The 23,009-nt window shown below is 43.8% G+C and overlaps 1 protein-coding gene across 1 annotated transcript in view; it reads right to left on the bottom strand.

Annotated features, from left to right (window-relative positions):
- LOC110523264 (protein arginine N-methyltransferase 8-B) overlaps positions 1-23,009 on the bottom strand; it is a 41,795-nt gene continuing 18,786 nt past the window's right edge. Inside the window, exons 5-10 of the mRNA XM_021601811.2 lie at positions 22,001-22,143; positions 21,639-21,726; positions 20,101-20,216; positions 12,223-12,373; positions 2,279-2,400; positions 1-761 (exon numbers count right to left, since the gene is read on the bottom strand). Coding sequence (XP_021457486.1) covers positions 678-761; positions 2,279-2,400; positions 12,223-12,373; positions 20,101-20,216; positions 21,639-21,726; positions 22,001-22,143 — 704 coding nt within the window. The 3' untranslated portion in view covers positions 1-677. The remainder of the gene's footprint in view (positions 762-2,278; positions 2,401-12,222; positions 12,374-20,100; positions 20,217-21,638; positions 21,727-22,000; positions 22,144-23,009) is intronic.

Below are 23,009 nucleotides of genomic sequence, written 5' to 3'. Positions count from 1 at the left end.
ATGCAAAATTGGGTCATTTAAAAAGCCTATTTGAATAAAAATCATAACTACTGACTGTAGGATATATATATATATATATTATCATTATATGCAATATAAATGTGAAGTTCCTGAAAAATACAGTAATTGATCATATGGGCTCCAAACTTGCTGTAGAAGATAACATTGGTTGCCACCTCTCACATGCAGTATAGATCAATCAATAACATTCATAATGACTAGAACATTCTTCATAAGGTGTTACATTCAAAGTTGTCCTCTGAACAGTTGGCCTAACAGTAACGTGCCAGTTAGAGGTGTCAAAGTAAGCATGTTGATATTGCTTGGAGTGTCAGCCCTGCACTGATGAGCTCCTCTCATCATAACCTGCCTCCTCTGATCTACCCTATCCCTCCATTTCTCTCCATCCATCCTCTCTCATCCCTTCATCTATTCTCTCTATCTCCTCTCTGATTCCTGCATCCCACCCTCTCTCATCCCTTCATCTCCTACCTCTATCCGAACTTCTCTCCTCCCTCCATCCCACCCTCTCTGATCCCTCCAATGCACTCCCTCTCCTCCCTCCATCCCATCCTCATTATTGTCTGTTGTCGAGAGGTGCCTCTTCTTTCCCTCTGTGTATTTGTGGGGCTGCAGGCGCGGCATAGCGCGCCGGCTTCTCCCTATTGGACACCTAGCTAGCGCATCTTGTAGTCGTGGGAGATGGCTGCCTCGCATATCTGTCCTTTGAAATCCAGCTCAAAGGTGAAGTCCAAGTCACGCTGTGTGTGAGAGAGAGAGAGAGAGGTAATTCACCAGGGGAATAAAAGAGAGCGAAATCTAAGTGAGTGTTCAATCAGGAGTGGGGCACTGACGCTGTTGCTATCCTCATCTGCTGTTTGGTCTGGGAGTGATTAGTGCTCTCTCTCCTTTGACCTCTATCAAAAAGATGATGATTGAAGTTCAAACAAGCAGTCTATTGTAGAGAGGTAGTAGTGGAATTGGGTTTCTTTCTAGCCATATAATGTTGGTTTAAATGCCCCGCCTGCCTGAAATGACTTGATTTGACCTTATGACTTTATTTTGTTAGACAAGTACAAATGTATGTATGACCTCTACCTGTGTCTGTAGTTATCATACAGTAGGTAGGGGCCAGGGGCCTCATTTATCAAAGGTGCGTGTGCACAAAATAAACTCGGAACCTTGCATGCGCCAGTCTTCCCGCAAAGGTTGGTATTTATACATTTTGAACTTGATGGGAAAAGTGTGCATCTCCACGCACAGCTCAGACCATGCGTACACACAACTTCTAATGGTTGGACAACTGTATTGGGGGGAATTGTGTTTTACGCACACTGGTAGGCTAATAAAAACATTCAAACGTAATGATGCATTTGCCTTGGTAAGGAGATCACACAGCAGCATGTAGGTAGCCTTATGTTTCTTCATATTCTATTGAATAGGCCTAAATCATAATCACATTGCAGGACATCTCCTTTTCTGACATGACTTGTTTATTCTCGCTACACAACACATATTAGGCTACCATTCATCCTTCACTCATTCAACAGCCAAGCATGCTTGAAAGTAAATAGACTGGTACCCTATTTAAACTATTTGACAGTATGGGTAGGCTACAGTATTCTTGTGCGATAGGAGCGTGAAATCATAGCCTATTTCATCTCAAAGCCTATACCGTGGCAGGAGAAATACAATCATCTATTGATCAACAAGTTATTGAAGAACAATTTTTATTTTGCATAGAAGTGTGGGCTGTAGCATTTACTTTACAATCGTTCGAATAGACAATCAATCTTGCAGAATGTGCGGCCAGTGTTTGGCACTTGCTATTGGGAGCATGCATTTTTCGTTTGACAAAGTCACTGCAAAATATTAAAACGTTCTATTCACACCTTTACAGAAATGTCATCAAATTTGCCGTTGTGTTTCTTTTCGAAACGGTCATGGCCCAGTTCCAACATTTCCAAATCATACAGTAAATGATGACGTTTCTGCTACCATAAAAGGTAAATAGAGGGCAATTTCTAGGCGGGGATGTAATGCTCATATATGCCAGAATTTAGTATGAAATGTATGCACGGTTGATAAATGAGGCCCCAGGACTCTGGTCCCTAGATGGGGCAGTATACCGAACACTATTAAAACTATTCCAGCACTACAAAGCATTTTCAGCAGATTCTCCATTGAACCTTGTTTTTTAGTCCAAGACTGGAAACCGCACCTACAAGTGTCTCAAATTGAATGACTTTTTACTGGTCATAGATTCCAGAACACTCACTATGTTCTTCTCGTTGGGCTTCATGTTAATACTGCCAATGATCTCCTCGCCCCTCTTTACGGTCAGGTAGTCCTCCAGGTAGAAGACTGTCTGTTTCCAGTGTGTGAACGGAGCATCAGGGGCTGTAGGAAAACAGGCATGCAGTTAGGGCCAAATCTGAACTTCAGATCTGTATGTTTAATTCATATTTTCACATAAATAATGCATTATTGTCAATGGGAGATTTGTTCAGAAACTCAAGTGAAGTGCGCAGAGTTCATTTGGCTCTTAGAGTGGACATGACCCCTGACCCTTAAAACCAAAACAATCATTAGCCAAAGTTTTGCCCCCCAACAAAAACTAACATAAATTTTACTTTTCACCTTTGACATTGGACCTCTGATGCACTTATTAGTCACGAAGACACAACTTTTGTAACATTAGACAACGTTTTTTTCTTTTCGTTTTTTTAATCTCTTGGTTCTGAAAAAATGTTACCCATGGTTCTGACTGTGAATATACGTGATTCACTATATGATCATCATGCTATTTACAAGCGTAGATACAGCACTGAGGATCGGTCATGCTAAAATTCTGGTTCAAATCAGGGTATCAAATGACATTGATATAATAGACAGATAAGAGGAATTGATTGACTTGACCCTCCCTACTGACGTTTGTCCTTGTCAATCTCCATTCTCCCACTACCTCGCCCACATGCATTCTGCTAGTTGAAGTGTGTGTGTGTTTGTGCATGTGTACAGTATGTGTGCTTGTGTGTATATGCTCATGTGGATCTTCCAGCAAGACAATGACCCCAAGCACACATCAAAATCCACAAAGAAATGGTTAATTGACCCCAAAATCAACATTTTACTATTGCCATCTCAGTTTCCGGACTTGAACCCCATTGAAAACCTGATGTTTGAATTGAAGAGGGAAGTCCATAAGAGCAGATGAAGGATATCGAGGATCTGTATGGAGGAATGATCTAAGATCCCTCCCAATGTGTTCTCCTCATAAAACATTTTAGAAAATGCCTCAGTGTGGTTATCCTCGCAAGGTGAGGTATTGGAATGCATTGAAAACAGGGGTGCCAATCATTTTGACCCCTATCTTTTTGAGAAAATAAAATATGACTTGTTAAACAAAATCTTTTTCTCTGATCAATTGTATTCTAAAATAATATAATAATAAAAATTGTTGGAGCCTAAAATATAGCTAAGTATTTGTAATATTATTTTGCTCAACTTTATCAACGGTGCCAATCATTTTGAACCTGAGTGTACATGTGTGTTTGTATGGGTCTATAAACGATATGCGCGCATGCGTGTGTTTGTATTTGTGTGTCTCAGCTTCACTCCAGCTGCATACTGCTGATAGCCAATACCCCCGCCCAAAACAACGTACGCCCACCTGTGCCTGCGCTGTTAAACTACCGCTTGGCCAAGGCTCAAAGGTCAATACAACTTTAATCGAATTTCAGCCGGCTGTCCTGGGATAACTTTGTACCCCAGACTTTAAAGGCATGCCGTTTGAGGGCTCATGGATAAATTGAGTTGCTGATCATGCTGCATAAACACACAGATTATGAAAGCTGTACTCAGTGGGAACCTGAACGGAATAGATAAGGCTGTGTTTGTTATGATGGTTCAATGGGTGATATTTTCCAGCAGCATACAGCATATGTCTGAGTATCTCTGTGTGCTCTTTTTCCATGTGCTGTATATATTACCATTAGTGTATTACCATAAGTATTTATACAGTATATTCCTACTACCAGTCACTTTTCATCCATGTTTACATGTATAGTATATCCTACTACCAGTCACGTTTTATGTACAGTATAAACCCACCTCAACCACTCCAGTACCCCTGTACATTGAATAAGATACCTGTATATATTTGCATTCTCGTGTTTCTTCAATATATTGTACTTCTTGTGTTGTTCTATTATCTATATAATCACTGCAATGTTGGGAAAGATCTCTCAAGTAAGAATTTTACTGTACTGTTTTACAGCTGCTGTATCCTGTGCACGTGGCGAATAAACTTGAAACTAGAAATACCTGTCCTACAGGAGAATATAGGAAATCAATGGCCATAGAGGACTTAGGCCTCCATGTGCGCATTTAGATGTGTATCAGAGGTTGAGTGAGGCTAGCCGGGTTTAGCATTGGCTCAGGGGATTTGGTTTGATGGATAGGCTCAAATCAATATAAGAAGAGCTGGAAGAGCTGTATATGATTGGAGGTCAAAAGTAAGACATTGTCCACTTTTAAGAGTGACAACACATGGTCATCTAGCCACTGCCTCTGCATAATGCAAGCCACAGAAAATCACAGTTTAAAGTCTCCTATTTGCATCACAAACTCTGATGAAGGCGAACTACTGTAGACATTATGCATATAATCACAGAGGAGCGATTATGTCATACCACCACTAGAGGTCGCTCACTGACAAATCCAAACACGATTCTTGCCGAATTAACTCAGCTCATAACACAACTTCTCTGGATCATGCAAATCAACTGGGGACTCAAAGGTCTTCTAATTTCCAGTGGTATCAGTGTTTGCTGTTGTACTCCAGGCCTTTCTGACTCATCAAAGAGCTCATTAAAGGAGGGTCTTTGTCTGTGAATACAGATCGGGATGGAACCCACAGGGAGGATGGGAGGATGGTGGGCAGGGAGCAACAGGACTCTCCTAGCCTGTAATCTGCTGCTGCTGCTGCCAATTAAAAGGATGAAACCCTGGGTCTGTCAGGAGCTGGTCTGATAACGACACAGTGAACTGGAGAGATGCTAGTACTACAGTACAAAGAGTGCTAATGAATCAAAACAAATCAAACTTTATTTGTCACGTGCGCCGAATACAACAGGTTACCGTGAAATGCTTACTTACAAGCCCTTAACCAACAGTGCAGTTCAAGAAAGAGTTGGCGCTCTGGTACTAAAGTAAAACATTATAAAAAAGTAACACAACAAAATAACAATAACAAGGTTATATACATGGGGTACCGAGTCAATGTCCGGGGGTACAGGTTAGTCGAGGTAATTTGTACATGTAGTTAGGGGTGAAGTAACTATGCATAGATAATAAACAGCAAGTATCAGTAGTGTAAAAAACAAAGGGGGGGTCAATGTAATAGTCCGGGTGGCCATTTGATTAATTGTTCAGCAGTCTTATGACTCCTTGTTCAGCAGTCAGCAGACTCCTTGTGTTACGGTGCGTGAATGAGGACCCAAAAGCGAATCAACTTAAACAGAGCTTCTTTAATTACCACACATAGGTAGGCTCAGATGGACCGGCAGATTCCGACAGGACAGGACAAGGTTACAGCAAACATGACGACAGTCTGGTTCAGGCATGAATGACACAAACAAACAAGAATCCGACAAGGACAGGAGCAGAAACAGAGAGAGATATAGGGACCTAATCAGAGGGAAAAAGGGAACAGGTGGGGAACGGGGTGAATGGGTAGTTAGAGGAGACAAGGGACAGCTGGGGGAAAGCGGGGGAGAAAAGGTAACCTAACACGACCAGCAGAGGGAGACAGGGTGAAGGGAAAGGACAGAGACAAGACAACATGACAGTACATGACAGTACCCCCCCACTCACCGAGCGCCTCCTGGCGCACTCGAGGAGGAAACCTGGCGGCAACGGAGGAAATCATCAATCAGCGCACGGTCCAGCACGTCCCGAGAGGGAACCCAACTCCTCTCCTCAGGACCGTACCCCTCCCAGTCAACTAGGTACTGATGACCACGGCCCCGAGGACGCATGTCCAAGATTTTACGGACCCTGTAGATAGGTGCGCCCTCGACAAGGATGGGGGGGGGGGGGGGAAGACGAGCGGGGGCGCGAAGAGCGGGCTTAACACAGGAGACATGGAAGACCGGGTGGACGCGACGAAGATATCGCGGAAGAAGAAGTCGCACTGCGACAGGATTAATGACCTGAGAGATACGGAATGGACCAATGAACCGCGGGGTCAACTTGCGAGAAGCCGTCTTAAGGGGAAGGTTCTGAGTGGAGAGCCAAACTCTCTGACCGCGACAATATCTAGGGCTCTTCGTTCTACGCTTATTAGCAGCTCTCACAGTCTGCGCCCTATAACGGCAAAGTGCAGACCTGACCCTCTTCCAGGTGCGCTCGCAACGTTGGACAAAAGCCTGAGCGGAGGGGACGCTGGACTCGGCGAACTGAGATGAGAACAAAGGAGGCTGGTACCCGAGGCTACTCTGAAAAGGAGATAGCCCGGTCGCAGACGAAGGAAGCGAGTTGTGGGCGTATTCTGCCCAGGGGAGCTGTTCTGACCAAGACGCAGGGTTGCGAAAAGAAAGACTGCGTAAGATGCGACCAATAGTCTGATTGGCCCGTTCTGCTTGACCGTTAGACTGGGGGTGAAAGCCGGAAGAGAGACTGACGGAAGCCCCAATCAAACGGCAAAACTCCCTCCAAAATTGAGACGTGAATTGCGGACCTCTGTCCGAAACGACGTCTGACGGAAGGCCATGAATTCTGAAAACATTCTCGATGATGATTTGTGCCGTCTCTTTAGCAGAAGGAAGCTTAGCAAGGGGAATGAAATGAGCCGCCTTAGAGAACCTATCGACAACCGTAAGAATAACAGTCTTCCCCGCTGACGAAGGCAGTCCGGTGACAAAATCTAAGGCGATGTGAGACCACGGTCGAGAGGGAATAGGAAGCGGCCTGAGACGGCCGGCAGGAGGAGAGTTACCGGACTTAGTCTGCGCGCAGACCGAACAAGCAGCCACGAAACGACGCGTGTCATGCTCCCGGGTGGGCCACCAGAAACGCTGGCGAATGGAAGCAAGCGTACCCCGAACGCCAGGGTGGCCGGCTAACTTGGCAGAGTGAGCCCACTGAAGAACGGCCAGACGAGTAGGAACGGGAACGAAAAGAAGGTTCCTAGGACAAGCGCGCGGCGACGGAGTTTGAGTGAGTGCTTGCTTTACCTGCCTCTCAATTCCCCAGACAGTCAACCCGACAACACGCCCCTCAGGGAGAATCCCCTCGGGGTCAGTGGAGGCTACTGAAGAACTGAAGAGACGAGACAAAGCATCAGGCTTGGTGTTCTTAGAGCCCGGACGATAAGAAATCACGAACTCGAAACGAGCGAAAAACAGCGCCCAACGCGCCTGACGCGCATTAAGTCGTTTGGCAGAACAGATGTACTCAAGGTTCCTATGGTCAGTCCAAACGACAAAAGGAACGGTCGCCCCCTCCAACCACTGTCGCCATTCGCCTAGGGCTAACCGGATGGCGAGCAGTTCGCGGTTACCCACATCATAGTTACGTTCCGACGGCGACAGGCGATGAGAAAAATACGCGCATGGGTGGACCTTGTCGTCAGAGAGGGAGCGCTGAGAAAGGATGGCTCCCACTCCCACCTCTGACGCGTCAACCTCGACAACGAACTGTCTAGAGACGTCAGGTGTAACAAGGATAGGAGCGGATGTAAAACGATTCTTGAGGAGATCAAAAGCTCCCTGGGCGGAAACGGACCACTTAAAGCACGTCTTGACAGAAGTAAGGGCTGTGAGAGGAGCTGCCACCTGACCGAAATTACGGATGAAACGACGATAGAAGTTCGCGAAGCCGAGAAAGCGCTGCAGCTCGACGCGTGACTTAGGGACGGGCCAATCAATGACAGCTTGGACCTTAGCGGGATCCATCTTAATGCCTTCAGCGGAAATAACAGAACCGAGAAATGTGACGGAGGAGGCATGAAAAGTGCACTTCTCAGCCTTCACAAAAAGACAATTCTCTAAAAGGCGCTGGAGGACACGTCGAACGTGCTGAACATGAATCTGGAGTGACGGTGAAAAAATCAGGATATCGTCAAGGTAAACGAAAACAAAGATGTTCAGCATGTCTCTCAGGACATCATTGACTAATGCCTGAAAGACAGCTGGAGCGTTAGCGAGGCCGAAAGGAAGAACCCGGTATTCAAAGTGCCCTAACGGAGTGTTAAACGCCGTCTTCCACTCGTCCCCCTCCCTGATGCGCACGAGATGGTAAGCGTTACGAAGGTCCAACTTAGTGAAAAACCTGGCTCCCTGCAGGATCTCGAAGGCTGAAGACATAAGAGGAAGCGGATAACGATTCTTCACTGTTATGTCATTCAGCCCTCGATAATCTATGCAGGGGCGCAGAGACCCGTCCTTCTTCTTGACAAAAAAAAACCCCGCTCCGGCGGGAGAGGAGGAGGGGACTATGGTACCGGCGTCAAGAGCTACAGACAAATAATCTTCGAGAGCCTTACGTTCGGGAGCCGACAGAGAGTATAGTCTACCCCGGGGGGGGGGTGGTTCCCGGAAGGAGATCAATACTACAATCATACGACCGGTGTGGAGGAAGAGAGGTGGCCCTGGACCGACTGAACACCGTGCGCAGATCGTGATATTCCTCCGGCACCCCTGTCAAATCACCAGGCTCCTCCTGTGAAGAAGAGACAGAGGAAACAGGAGGGATAGCAGACATTAAACATTTCACATGACAAGAGACGTTCCAGGAGAGGATAGAATTACTAGACCAATTAATGGAAGGATTATGACAAACTAGCCAGGGATGGCCCAAAACAACAGGTGTAAAAGGTGAACGAAAAATTAAAAAAGAAATGGTTTCACTATGATTACCAGAAACAGTGAGGGTTAAAGGTAGCGTCTCACGCTGAATCCTGGGGAGAGGACTACCATCCAGGGCGAACAAGGCCGTGGGCTCCTTTAACTGTCTGAGAGGAATGTCATGTTCCCGAGCCCAGGTCTCGTCCATAAAACAGCCCTCCGCCCCAGAGTCTATTAAGGCACTGCAGGAAGCTGACGAACCGGTCCAGCGTAGATGGACCGACAAGGTAGTGCAGGATCTTGAAGGAGAGACAGGAGTAGTAGCGCTCACCAGTAGCCCTCCGCTTACTGACGAGCTCTGGCCTTTTACTGGACATGAAGTGACAAAATGACCAGCGGAACCGCAATAGAGACAGAGGCGGTTGGTGATTCTCCGTTCCCTCTCCTTAGTCGAGATGCGGATACCTCCCAGCTGCATGGGCTCAGCACCCGAGCCGGCAGAGGAAGATGGTAGTGATGCGGAGAGGGAGGCGACGGAGAGCGCGAGCTCCTTTCCACGAGCTCGGTGACGAAGATCAACCCGTCGCTCAATGCGAATAGCGAGTTCAATCAAGGAATCCACGCTGGAAGGAACCTCCCGGGAGAGAATCTCATCCTTTACCTCTGCGCGGAAACCCTCCAGAAGACGAGCGAGCAAGGCCGGCTCGTTCCAGCCACTGGAGACAGCAAGGGTGCGAAACTCAATAGAGTAGTCTGTTATGGATCGATTGCCTTGACATAGGGAAGACAGGGCCCTGGAAGCCTCCTCCCCAAAAACAGATCGATCAAAAACCCGTATCATCTCCTCCTTAAAGTCTTGATACTGGTTAATACACTCAGCCCTTGCCTCCCAGATTGCCGTGCCCCACTCACGAGCCCGTCCAATAAGGAGAGATATGACGTAGGCGACACGAGCAGTGCTCCTGGAGTAAGTGTTGGGCTGGAGAGAAAACACAATATCACACTGGGTGAGGAACGAGCGGCATTCAGTGGGCTCCCCAGAGTAACACGGCGGGTTATTGATTCTGGGCTCCGGAGATTCGAAAGCCCTGGAAGTGGCCGGTGGATCGAGGCGGAGATGGTGAACCTGTTCTGTGAGGTTGGAGACTTGGGTGGCCAGGGTCTCAACGGCATGTCGAGCAGCAGACAATTCCTGCTTGTGTCTGCCTAGCATCGCTCCCTGGATCTCGACGGCTGAGTGGAGAGGATCCGAAGTCGCTGGGTCCATTCTTGGTCGGATTCTTCTGTTACGGTGCGTGAATGAGGACCCAAAAGCGAATCAACTTAAACAGAGCTTCTTTAATTACCACACATAGGTAGGCTCAGATGGACCGGCAGATTCCGACAGGACAGGACAAGGTTACAGCAAACATGACGACAGTCTGGTTCAGGCATGAATGACACAAACAAACAAGAATCCGACAAGGACAGGAGCAGAAACAGAGAGAGATATAGGGACCTAATCAGAGGGAAAAAGGGAACAGGTGGGGAACGGGGTGAATGGGTAGTTAGAGGAGACAAGGGACAGCTGGGGGAAAGCGGGGGAGAAAAGGTAACCTAACACGACCAGCAGAGGGAGACAGGGTGAAGGGAAAGGACAGAGACAAGACAACATGACAGTACATGACACCTTGCTGTCCCCAGTCCAGCTGGCCGTGCTGCTGCTCCAGTTTCAACTGTTCTGCCTGCGGCTATGGAATCCTGACCTGTTCACCGGACGTGCTACCTGTCCCAGACCTATTATAATTTGACCATGCTGGTCATTTATGAACATTTGAACATCTTGGCCATGTTCTGTTATAATCTCCACCCGGCACAGCCAGAAGAGGACTGGCCACCCCTCATAGCCTGGTTCCTCTCTAGTTTTTCCTAGCCACCGTGCTTCTACACCTGCATTGCTTGCTGTTTGGGGTTTTAGGCTGGGTTTCTGTACAGCACTTTGAGATATCAGCTGATGTACGAAGGGCTATATAAATACATTTGATTTGATTTGGGGGTAAAAGCTGTTAAGGAGCCTTTTGGTCCTAGATTTGGCACTCTGGTACCGCGTGCCATGCGGTAGCAGAGAGAATAGTCTATGACTTGGGCGACTGGAGTCTTTGACCATTTTTGGGGCTTTCCTCTGGCACCGCCTAGTATATAGGTCCTGGATGCCAGGGAGCTTGGCCTCCCACATGAAAAAAATAAAACAGTACTTACTATAGAATTCTATTGTATACTGTAGAATAATGCACTACACACTGTAGTATCCCTTGATCATGTATAGTATTTACTATAGAATGTTGTAGAATACTATAGTAAAAACTACAGCATTATTCACACAAAAAACACTGTAAATACTACTGTAAAAACACTGTAAATACATTACTGTAAATACTACAGTAATGTCCGCAAAAACACAACAGTCCGCAAAAACACTACAGTTTAACTATTGTAAATACTTCAGTATTTAATTTGCATATACAGTACCCTGCCCTTTGCCCTTCCCCATATCTCAGTTTGTGCCACCCATAAGTGAGAAACATGCATGCCAAGTATAGATCATATTGTGTTCCATACAGGTTATAGAAAATAGTGGAGTGCTGAACTATCCATTCAGGCCCCAGAATTACCTACCTACAAGTTGTGAACAATTTGTATTTTAGTATTTCTCCAGTACATTTCCTCAAGGAGAAAGACTCCACTTCTATGTCAAAGATAATGAAACAAAAACTCTACAGTAAATACTACAGTATACTATAATCCACAACAACACTACATTAATTACTATAGTATTTACTACAGTTATTTTACTATAGTATTTCTACTATAGTTAACTGTAAAAAATACAGTATACTACAGTAAAACTACAGTATTCGCTGTAGTGTTTTTGCTGACTCTCGTCCGCAAAACCACTACAATGAATACTACAGTAAAATCAGCAAAAGCAGTACAGTAAATACTATAGTATTTATACCGTAGTATACTTAAGCAATAAGGCCTGAAGGGTTGTGGTATATGGCCAATATACCACGGCTAAGGGCTGTTCTTATGTACGACGCAACGCGGAGTGCCTGGATACAGCCCTTAGCCGTGGTATATTGGCCATATACCACAAACCCCTGAGGTGCCTTATTGCTATTATAAACTGGTTACCAACGTAATTAGAGCATTAAAAAAAATGTTTTGTCATACCCATGGTATACGGTCTGATATACCACGGCTTTCAACCAATCAGCGTTCAGGGATCGAAGCACCCAGTTCATAATATATTATAGAAGCCTGTGTGAAAAATCAGAGAGAGAGAGAGAGAGAGAGAACAAGACTGAGAAGAGAAAGGGAGTGGAGGACATACCGGTGGAGAAGCCAGTTTTCTTGTGACACTTGGTGAACTCAATGTTGAAGTAGGTGACCAGGGCATGGATGTAGTCGTTCCTCTGGATCTGAAGGCAGAAGGCTGAAGTGAAGGACAAGTCCTCAGTCTTCACTGTGTAGATATCCACCTCCTGTTGAAGAGAGAGAATAACCACACTGCTCTGTTACATCTACATCTAGCATTGTTAATGCTTATCACATACAGAATCCATAGTGATTGGGGTTCTGTACATGTACATGTACAGATGTAGGATTATATTTTTATCACTCTTTTGTTGCTGAGAATTTTGTGACTTACATAAATTCACTGAAAACCCGTACTAATCACAGTTATATAAACAGTCTTCCACTTTTCATGTACCCTCATTTGGAACAGCTAATAGCCTAACCACTGATCAAGCAAAATTATGTTGCTGCAGGATTTGTTTTGCTGCGAAAATACAGGTCAAATTAAGATTCTACATCGGTAGGCCTAACTCGTCCTCTGTGGGTGGCCATTAAGCAGTGTGCCATGGGAGGCTGGTCAAGTCTTACAGTAAGTATTGTAAGGAGATGAGAGGTGTGAGTGTGTCCAGGTGCAGGTCTTATATGCGTGTCATATGATCTATGTGGCGGTGCCTCTGAGCACTGTGTCCTGTATTATCCCCGAGTCCCTTATTCTCTCTGTCAAGGTTGAAGCCTCTGCTTTCTGCTACTCTGCTCCAACCTCTCCCTTTGGGTTCAAGGTTCACGCAGCTGAAACCAAACCCCAGTACCCCCTCCCCCCAGAGGGACCAGCCAAGGAAACCCCACTATAGGGGGGAGAACGAGGAGAAGATGGGGTCATTTGGCTGGAGAACCAAGGCAGTAACTATTGTCAGGGTACTGTTGTACTGGTGTCCTGCTCCTTTATAGACCTCCCCTGGTTCATATCCCACATTTTAACAGGGTATCTGATGCCTCGTGATTCTGCAGTGAGAGAGAGGATAGAGAGGAGAGCATATGGTAGTGGAACACAGCTCTCTGTTCTGGTGAGACCCACATAGTTGCAGTGGAAAAATAACTTGTATGTATCGCGCAATCAGCAGTAAAAAAACAAACAACAAAAGTGCGCAATAACAAAGTCAGGCTCCTGCTACCTTTCGCAAACAAATCCCAGCTTCCATAAGAGTAAAAACTGTTTATTTTGGTCATGCACCACAAACTCCTGAAAGTCATTTTTTTTTATAGTGCAGGACAACAATTCAATTCCGCTCTCTCTATCTCACTCACAGTAAAGGTAAAGTTCTGAACATGAGGCACTCATTTCATCTTTTTAACAGCCTAAGCTCCTTTTTGCACACTGTCTGTGTACAAGATTAATGACACGATTCATCCTGTAATCCATTTAGAAGACATGCAACAGCTTGTGAGTGGGTTGTTATTTTCAAAGGGGTTTCATCTTACAGGCGCGAAGGACAAATAAGGCACCAGTCAAAATCTTGAATATAAAACACTGACTGTTTCAAAGATTATTTCCCTGCTTCCTCTTATTACAGTCTAATGGCTTTAGAACAATAGAAACACATTTTAGTTATGTAACATCGGAAATGAGAAAAAGGGCAGAACAATCCAATCAATAAACGAGATAAGAAGGGCACCTCGGACAAACTACACAATTAGCGGTCTAGACATGGGAATAGATGCATAGCATCATGCATGGAACAATCCCTGTACCTAGTAGTGAAGGATGGCCAGCATGTGAAGGATCACGTTACGGTAACATATGGTCTAGTTACAGCTGAGGTCATACAACTCTGAATTGTGATTGGTATGTGGATTGTTTACTGTCCTTTTACTGTAACCCAGTGATCACCAACCGTTCGATCGCGATCTCCATGGCTTTCCTAGTCAGTCAATCACCAAACAAAAAGCACCATTTTTTATTGTATTTGTACTTGATTCAGCTGCACTGCGAGCCAGGTACTCGAAGTGTTCCCATTTTCAACCATTTAATGTCTGAAGGTACAAACTCCGCCTACCCGGCGGGCCCGGAGAGCAAATCAATTGCAAATAGTCTACGGCTGACCAATGAGATCAAATCACTTTGTCTGCAGCTTCCACGAGCCCACAGCGAAGTTGATAGTCGACTCTAACGTGTGAGATTTGATTTCGAAACTTTAAAAACCATAACTAGAGAGAGACTGTCAACGAGTACAGCAATATCTGCTGTTTTTATGATTGACTTCATGTTTAAGATTGTATTCAACACTGTCACTTTATTCAACACTTTTATAAGATATAAAACGCGCTCCCCATCCACTCGCGTTACAAAGTGTATCGATAGACTTGCGTTGTTATTAGCGACATGTGTCTTTCCAATATCGAGGAGGATTTCACGTTCCCTGGTCATACGAGTAACAACATGAATTTCTGCGTGAGTCAGAAATAAAGTGTTCCTCGAACTTCGCCATCAGATGGAAGGAGTCAGTCAGAGGAGGGAGGAAGAGCTGAGGGACGGTGAGAGGCAGCCTATCAGCTGCTCTCTTTCAATTTCAATTTAAGGGGCTTCTCAGTCTCACACACACTCCATCTCCCTCCCACTTTCCATCCGCTGAGACTGACCATCACATATAGGCACCATCAGTCACCACTAAAATAAAAAAACACGCTAATGATTTACATTTATGCCTCACAAGAAGTAATACAACAAATGATCTATTACCAGTACATCACGTATTGAAATATACTTTTAAAATTGGTGTGAGGTTAATAACATTGGCAGGGCAATTCAAGTGTAGCCAATATGCAATTATAATGTATTCAGCCTATAGCCTACTGCAAACCTCATTGATACAGAATGTTTTTTAATAGGTTCATGTTGAATGAGCTTATGTTTTTAAAGTCATGTTTTTTTTATTTATTCTGAGGGGTAGATGGTTATGTAAATCCCACTCTGCATGAGCCCAGAGACAACGCTGAGTCAGTGCTTTCTGATTAAACTGTAGGCTTTAACACTGCGGGGCCTCAACAAATCCTACCCACATATACAAATCAAATCACATTTTATTGGTCGGGTACACACATTTTGTAGATGTTATCGCAGGTGCAGTGAAATGTTTATGTTTCTAGCTCAAACAGTGCAGTAATATCTAACAATACACACAAATACAAAAATATCAGAACGAACCATGTCAGTCCGGAATATAAATACAATTCCAGTCAAATGTTTGAACACACCTACTCATTTTACTATTTTCTACATTGTAGAATAATAGTGAGGACATCAAAACTATGAAAAAACACATATGGAATCGTGTAGTAACCAAAAAACTGTTCAACAAAGCCAAATTATTTTATATTTGAGATTCTTTAAGTAGCTACCCTTTGCCTTGACAACAGCTTTGCACACTCCTGGCATTCTCTCAACCTGCTTCATGAGGTAGTCACCTGGAATGCATTTCATTTTTTTCATCACCTTTATTTAACCAGGTAGGCTAGTTGAGAAGTTCTCATTTGCAACTGCGACCTGGCCAAGATAAAGCATAGCAATTCGACACATACAACAACACAGAGTTACACATGGAATAAACAAAACATAGTCAATAATACAGTAGAACAAAAGAAAACAAAAAGTCTATATACAGTGAGTGTAAATGAGGTAAGATAAGGGAGTTAAGGCAATAAATAGGTCATGGTGGCGAAGTAATTACAATATAGCAATTTAAACACTGGAATGGTAGATGTGCAGATTAACAGGTGTGTCTTGTTAAAAGTTAATTTGTGGAATTTCTTTCCTTCATAATGCGTTTCAGCCAATCTGTTGTGTTGTGACAATGTAGGGTTGGTATGCAGAAGATAGCCCTATTTGGTAAATGACCAAGTCCATATTATGACAAGAACAGCTCAAAACAGCTCAAATATTATTTTAAGACATAAAGGTCAGCCAATCTTTCTTCAAGTGCAGTCACAAAAAACAGCTCAAATAAGTAAAGAGAAATGTTACTTTAAGACATGAAGGTCAGTCAATCCAGAACATTTAAAAAACTTGAAAGTTTCTTCAAATGCAGTCGCAAAAACCATCAAGAGCTATGATGAAACTGGCTCTCATGAGGACCCCACAGGAAATGAAGACCCAGAGTTACCTCTGCTGCAGAGGATAAGTTCATTAGAGTTAACTGCACCTCAGATTGCAGCCCAAATAAATGTTTCACAGAGTTCAAGTAATAGACACAGCTCAACATCAACTGTTCAGAGGAGACTATGTGAATCAGGCCTTCATGGTTGAATTGCTGCAAAGAAACCATTACTAGGACACCAATAAGAAGAAGAGACTTGCTTGGGCCAAAACATACAAGCAATGGACATTAGACTGTTGGAAATCTGTCCTTTGGTCTAATGAGTCCAAATTTGAGATTTTTAGTTCCAACCGCCGTGTCTTTGTGAGCTGCAGAGCAGGTGAACGGATGATCTTTGCATGTGTGGTTCCCAAAAGGAAGCATGGAGGAAGAGACGTGATGGTGTGTGGGTGCTTTGCTGATAACACTGTCTGTGATTTATTCTAGAATTCAAGCCACACTTTACCAGCATGGCTACTGCAGCGATACGCCATCCCATCTGATTTGCGCTTAGTAGGACTATCATTTGTTTTTCAACAGGACAATGACCCAACACACAACTCCAGGCTGTGTAAGGGCTATTTGTCCAAGAAAGAGAGAGATGGAGTGCTGCGTCAGATGACCTGGCCTCCACAATCACCCAACCTCAACCCAATTGAGATGGTTTGAGATGAGTTGGACCGCAGAGCGAAGGAAAAGCAGCAAACAAGTGCTCAGCATATGTGGGAACTCCTTCAAGACTGTTGGAAAAGCATTCCTCATGAAGCTGGTTGAGAGAATGACAAGAATGTGCAAAGCTGTCATCAAGGCAAAGGGTGGCTACTTTGAAGAATCTAAAATCTAAAATATATTTTGATTAGTTAAACACTTTTTTGGTTACTACATTATTCTATATGTGTTATTTCATAGTTTTGATGTCTTCACTATTATTATACAATGTAGAATATAATAAAAATAAAGAAAAACCCTTGAATGAGTACAGTTGAATTCGGAAGTTTACATACACTTAGGTTGGAGTCATTAAAACTAGTTTTTCAACCAAATTTCTTGTTAACATACTATAGTTTTGGCAAGTCAGTTAGGACATCTACTTTGCGCATGACACAAGTCATTTTTCCAACTATTGTTAATAGACAGATTATTTAACTTATAATTCACTGTGTCTTTAACTCCAGTGGGTCAGAAGTTTACATACACTAAGTTGACTCTACCTTTAAACAGCTTGGAAAATTCCAGAAAATTATGTCATGGCTATAGAAGCTTCTGATAGGCTAATTGACATCATTTGAGTCAATTGGAGGTGTACCTGTGAATGTATTTCAAGGCTTACCTTCAAACTCAGTGCCTGTTTGCTTGACATCATGGGAAAATAAATCAGCCAAGACCTCCACAAAAACATTGTAGACCTCCACAAGTCTGGTTCATCCTTGGGAGCAATTTCTAAACGCCTGAAGGTACCACGTTCATCTGTACAAACAATAGCGCGCAAGTATAAACACCATGTGACCACGCAGCCATCATACCTCTCAAGAAGGAGACGCGTTCTGTCTCCTAGAGATGAACGTACTTCGGTGTGAAAAGTGCAAATCAATCCCAGAACAACAGCAAAGGACCTTGATGCTGGAGAAAACAGGTACAAAAGTATCTATATACACAGTAAAATGAGTCCTATATCGACATAACCTGAAATCAGCAAGGAAGAAGCCACTGCTCCAAAACCGCCATAAAAAAGCCAGACTACGGTTTGCAACTGCACATGGGGACAAAGATCATACTTTTTGGAGAAATGTCCTCTGGTCTGATGAAACAAAAATATAACTTTTTGGCCATAATGACCATCGTTATGTTTGGAGAAAAAATGGGGAAGCTTGCAAGCTGAAGAACACCATCCCAATCGTGAAGCACGGGGGTGGCAGCATCATGTTGTGGGGGTACTTTGCTGCAGGAGGGACTGGTGCACTTCACAATATAGATAGCATCATGAGGATGTAAAATTATGTGGATATATTGAAGCAACATCTCAAGACATCAGTCAGGAAGTTAAAGCTCGGTCGCAAATGGGTCTTTCAAATGAACAATGACCCCAAGCATACTTCCAAAGATGTGGCAAAGTGGATTAAGGACAACAAAGTCAAGGAATTGGAGTGGCCATCACAAAGCCCTGGTCTCAATCCTATAGAAACTTTGTAGGCAGAACTGAAAAAGTGTGTGCGAGCAAGGAGCTGCCTACAAACCTGACTCAGTTACACCAGCTCTGTCAGGAGTAATGGGCCAAAATTCACCAGACTTATTGTGTGGGAAGCTTGTGGAAGACTATCGAAATGTTTGACCCAAGTTAAACAATTTAAAGGCAATGCTACCAAATATTAATTGAGTGTATGTCAACTTCTGGCCCACTGGGAATGTGATGAAAGAAATAAAAGCTGAAATAAATAATTCTCTCTATTATTATTCTGACATATCACATTCTTAAAATAAAGTGGTGTTCCTAACTGACCTATGACAGGGAATTTTTACGTGGATTAAATGTCAGGAATTGTGAAAACTGAGTTTAAATGTATTTGGCTAATCTGTATGTAAACTTCCGAATTCAACTGTAGATGTGTCCAAACGTTTGACTGTTATTGTATATATATGCATATAATAGTGTCTATGACAGTGTCATGACTGTCCTGTGAGGATCCAGATGGGTCGGATCAGCTTTGCAGTGGATGACCCCTCTCCTTCGTGGGGAGGGTGGGGGGTTGACAGTTCACACCCTGTTGTAAATCAAGGATTAGAACTTTTAAGCTATCTCCCTCTCCAAATTCACACAGAAATGTGCCTTTTATCCACAGATGTTTCCCGCCGGGGAATGGTCAGAGGCGACCAAAAGAATAATAATGTCATTTCTGTTGTTATTTTGTGATGTCATTCAAAATGTTATTAAGGAGATACTGTAACTTGAAAAGTAAATACACTATATGTACGAAGTCTCCATCCTTGTGTATGAAATATGAAAAATTATTAAAGTGTTTTTTTAAGAGAGGGATGTGATCTTAGAAACTATAAGAGGAAATTGTTTCTATAACTTTGTACAAGTGAGTAGTCACCGCCCCTTGAGTGAGGTCAGAGAGCGTTTGAGCCTCACGAACCGCCACTTTTGAATGAACTGCATAAAACGGTGGGTTAAGAATGAACATATCAGACCAGAGAGACGTTTTAGCTGCAAATCACATCCAAAATGGTTTGAAATCTCAACACGAGGTAGAGACAATAACGTCAACTCCCGAACAATCACTGGTATGGCTGATTAGCTGTCCTAAGTAAAGTATCTAGAAAAGAGAATTTAAGTGGGACCATTCTACTACTCTTCAAACCAACGTATTCTACTACTCTCATCACAACTGAGAACCATCGACTACACTGTATAGCCTATCTTCAAGGTAACATCTTCCAGAGCGAGTGGAAGCAGTGTGAGCTCTGTAGTTCTGTTCAGGACTGTACGACAGTTCGCCGGATGCCGGGTGGAAGTAGAGTGAGCTCTGTAGTTCTGTTCAGGACTGTACGACAGTTCGCTGGATGCCGGGTGGACAATCCAAGGGTTCACCTATTTTTTCCAACCTACACTGTGAATGTTTAATTGATGTATTCAACATAGACAAGAAAAATACAATAGTTTGTGTGTTATTAGTTTAAGCACACTTTGTTTGTCTATTGTTGTGACTAAGATGAAGATCAGATCAAATCTTAGGACTCATTTATGCAGAAATCCAGGTAAGTGAAGTGAAGACATATCTGACCTTGATCAGGCAAGAGTTGGTGACCACATGTTTGGGGTCCACTATGTCCACCAGGGGCTCCTTCATGGCCACGTTACGGATGCAGGTCATGTCAAAGCCATACACATTCTCCCACCCTGTGGAAACACAGCTCATTATGGAACACCTTTGTGGAAGAAGGGATATTACATAAGTCCTCCCTAGAGAGGGAGGAATACATTGTGTCTATCTGATATGGCACCCTAATCCCTATGTAGTTGACCAGGGCCCAAGGACTCTGGTCAAAAGTAGTGGACTAAACAGGGAATTGAGGGCCATTTCAGAATTGAGGGCCATTTTGTATTCGTCCCTCACTAGGTCGGATTTACAGTATTTCATTGCCCTTCTATAGGGTCGGGTAGACAGCTTCCTTAGACTCTGTTGCACTTTGCCAGCTAACCATCACTGCAGTGCAGGGCATGGCAGTAAACAGATGGACTGTCAAATGTTTGTATCATTTTAGATGCCGAAGTGCATCTTTAAGATAGGATAGTGTGTGTGTGTAAGCATCTCTATTGTGTCCCATTAAAGTGGAACCACTTAAGTTTAATGATAGGAGGAGGAAGGAATAATGAGCAGGTCGCACCTCAGCTGTTGATGTGCATTCTCATGCCCTAAAACTGAAGGTCATAGGTCATATTCCTTAAGCATTAAACATAAGAAAATGGACTGAAACAGGAAGGCACTATCTGATTTTCTCCAATAAGAAATGCCAATTTCCATTTTCTGTTGCAAAATGTTTTGCTATGGTATGCCCTAATGAATACAGCCCTTCTCTCATGAAGACATAACATTATTTTAGAGCACTAAGTGATCCAGCATGCCATCCCTTCCCAAAAGGCATCTACAGTATAAGCATCTGTTTGTTGGAACCAGACTGGGACCAACATGGACAATGTGCCCCAATCGTCTTCTATCTCTTCTCAAAGCTTTCCTTTCCCTAAAACATCCCTCTGCACATGCAGAGAGCGAAACAGCACTAGCTGGACTTCTCTTCAGTGCTCAGTCATGTGGCCTGGGTTTCTGTAAGCCTAAGGAGCTCTGTCTCATGGTGTGTAATTCCCTAGCTGTGGCGGTGTGTATGTGGAGTGGGTGTGTGTATTGCTTCTGCTTCTTGTCCTCTGTTCTGCTGCCATGGCTCTTGTCTCTGGTCTCTGTGCTGAAATGAAGACGAACAATTCCACCAAATCCTCCAGGAGAGCTTTAGTGTGGGCTAGCACAGAGATGGAGAGGTTTGTTGACCTGTAATATCAGATCAATCACCACTTATGCCTTTGAAAAGTTCAAATGCACCAACACTAATGTGTGTGTGTGTATGTGTGTCTGTGTGTGTGTGTGTGTGTGTGTGTTTCTTTTTTTTGCATGTGCTGCTATGGTTGTTCTACATTCACGGTCTATTAGCGAAGCAGAAACATAAGCCAGGTAAGATCCACCCTGGGAATAGAGAACGAGTTACGGGCAGCAGGACTTATGTGAGGGCCCAGGGCCAACTAAACATACACACACACAAACACACTCACAGTGGATTTTGAAGTCCTTGTACTGCCTGTCCTCGATGGCCACCACATACAGTGCAGCACGGTCGGGAAACATCAGACCGCCGGGTTTCTGTGTAAAATATGGGGAGGAAAAAACACCCTGCAATCAATCCTGCACACAAGACATGTCATTTATCAGCTGTGCTGCATGTGAGAAGAACCAAACACCGAGCCAGGTTATGGTTTTCATCCCTGGTTAAGTCTGTGAGGTTTGAGCGTTGTTCGTTCTGCTAGCATGTCTGGTTAATGCATGTGCACGCACACATATGTACACACACACACACACACACACACACACACACACACACACACACACACACACACACACACACAAACATGCCTACCAGCCACTTGTCCCTTGCAAAGATGACGGTATTGAGCATGGACTCGTAGAAGAGACAGTAGCCCATCCACTCTGAGATGATGATGTCAACCTTCTCCACTGGCAGCTCCACCTCCTCCACCTTGCCCCTGAAGATAGTAATAACTGCAAGACATACCATAACACACCATTACCATGGAGCCAATCATATTAGGTCTATGTGAAGAGTACTGTACATAGGAGGTCAACACCACAGCACAGAACACAATCACTTAGGCTCTGCTTCTAACTCAGTCGGGGTCTCAACTTACTTTCTTAAAGTGTTCTGAACAATTTGAGACCATTCTCAATGTCAAACCAGTTGGAGAACATTCCTAGAACATTACCAATTTCTATTTTATTTTTTTCCAGAAAGTTGTGGGAAGGTTATATGCAAAATAAGCAAAGAACCACATGTTCTACCCAAGCTGTAAGAAACACGGTTCTCAGAAAATGATTTGCTAGCTGGGAAGATACATTCATACAGAAAGATTGTAATCATTAAGCACGTTTCCATCCACAGTTTTTATGCGTGTAAAGTTAGACTGTGTCACGTTCTGACCATCGTTCGTGTGTGTTTTCCTTGTTTTAGTGTTGGTCAGGACGTGAACTGGGTGGGCATTCTATGTTGGATGTCTTGTTTGTCTATTTCTATGTCTGGCCTGATATGGTTCTCAATCAGAGGCAGGTGTTAGTCATTGTCTCTGATTGGGAACCATATTTAGGTAGCCTGGGTTTCACTGTGTGTTTTTGGGGTGATTGTCCTTAGTGTCCTGATGTCATTGTTCTGTGTTAGGTTACACAAGTATAGGCTGTTTCGGTTTTCGTTAAGTTTATTGTTTTGGTAGTGTTTGTGTTTAGTGTGTTACTTCATTAAACATGGATTGCAATAGACACGCCGCATTTTGGTCCGACTCTCCTTCTCATCAAGAAAACCGTTACAGACTGTTCTTATAAAAATGTATTGAGTACTATTGGTCATAGTATGGATA

The sequence above is a fragment of the Oncorhynchus mykiss genome, chromosome 1, assembly GCF_013265735.2.
Source record: "Oncorhynchus mykiss isolate Arlee chromosome 1, USDA_OmykA_1.1, whole genome shotgun sequence".
Taxonomy (NCBI): domain Eukaryota; kingdom Metazoa; phylum Chordata; class Actinopteri; order Salmoniformes; family Salmonidae; genus Oncorhynchus; species Oncorhynchus mykiss.
The sequence above is the reverse complement of the archived record's forward strand: the minus strand, read 5'-3'. Positions and strand labels throughout refer to the sequence as shown.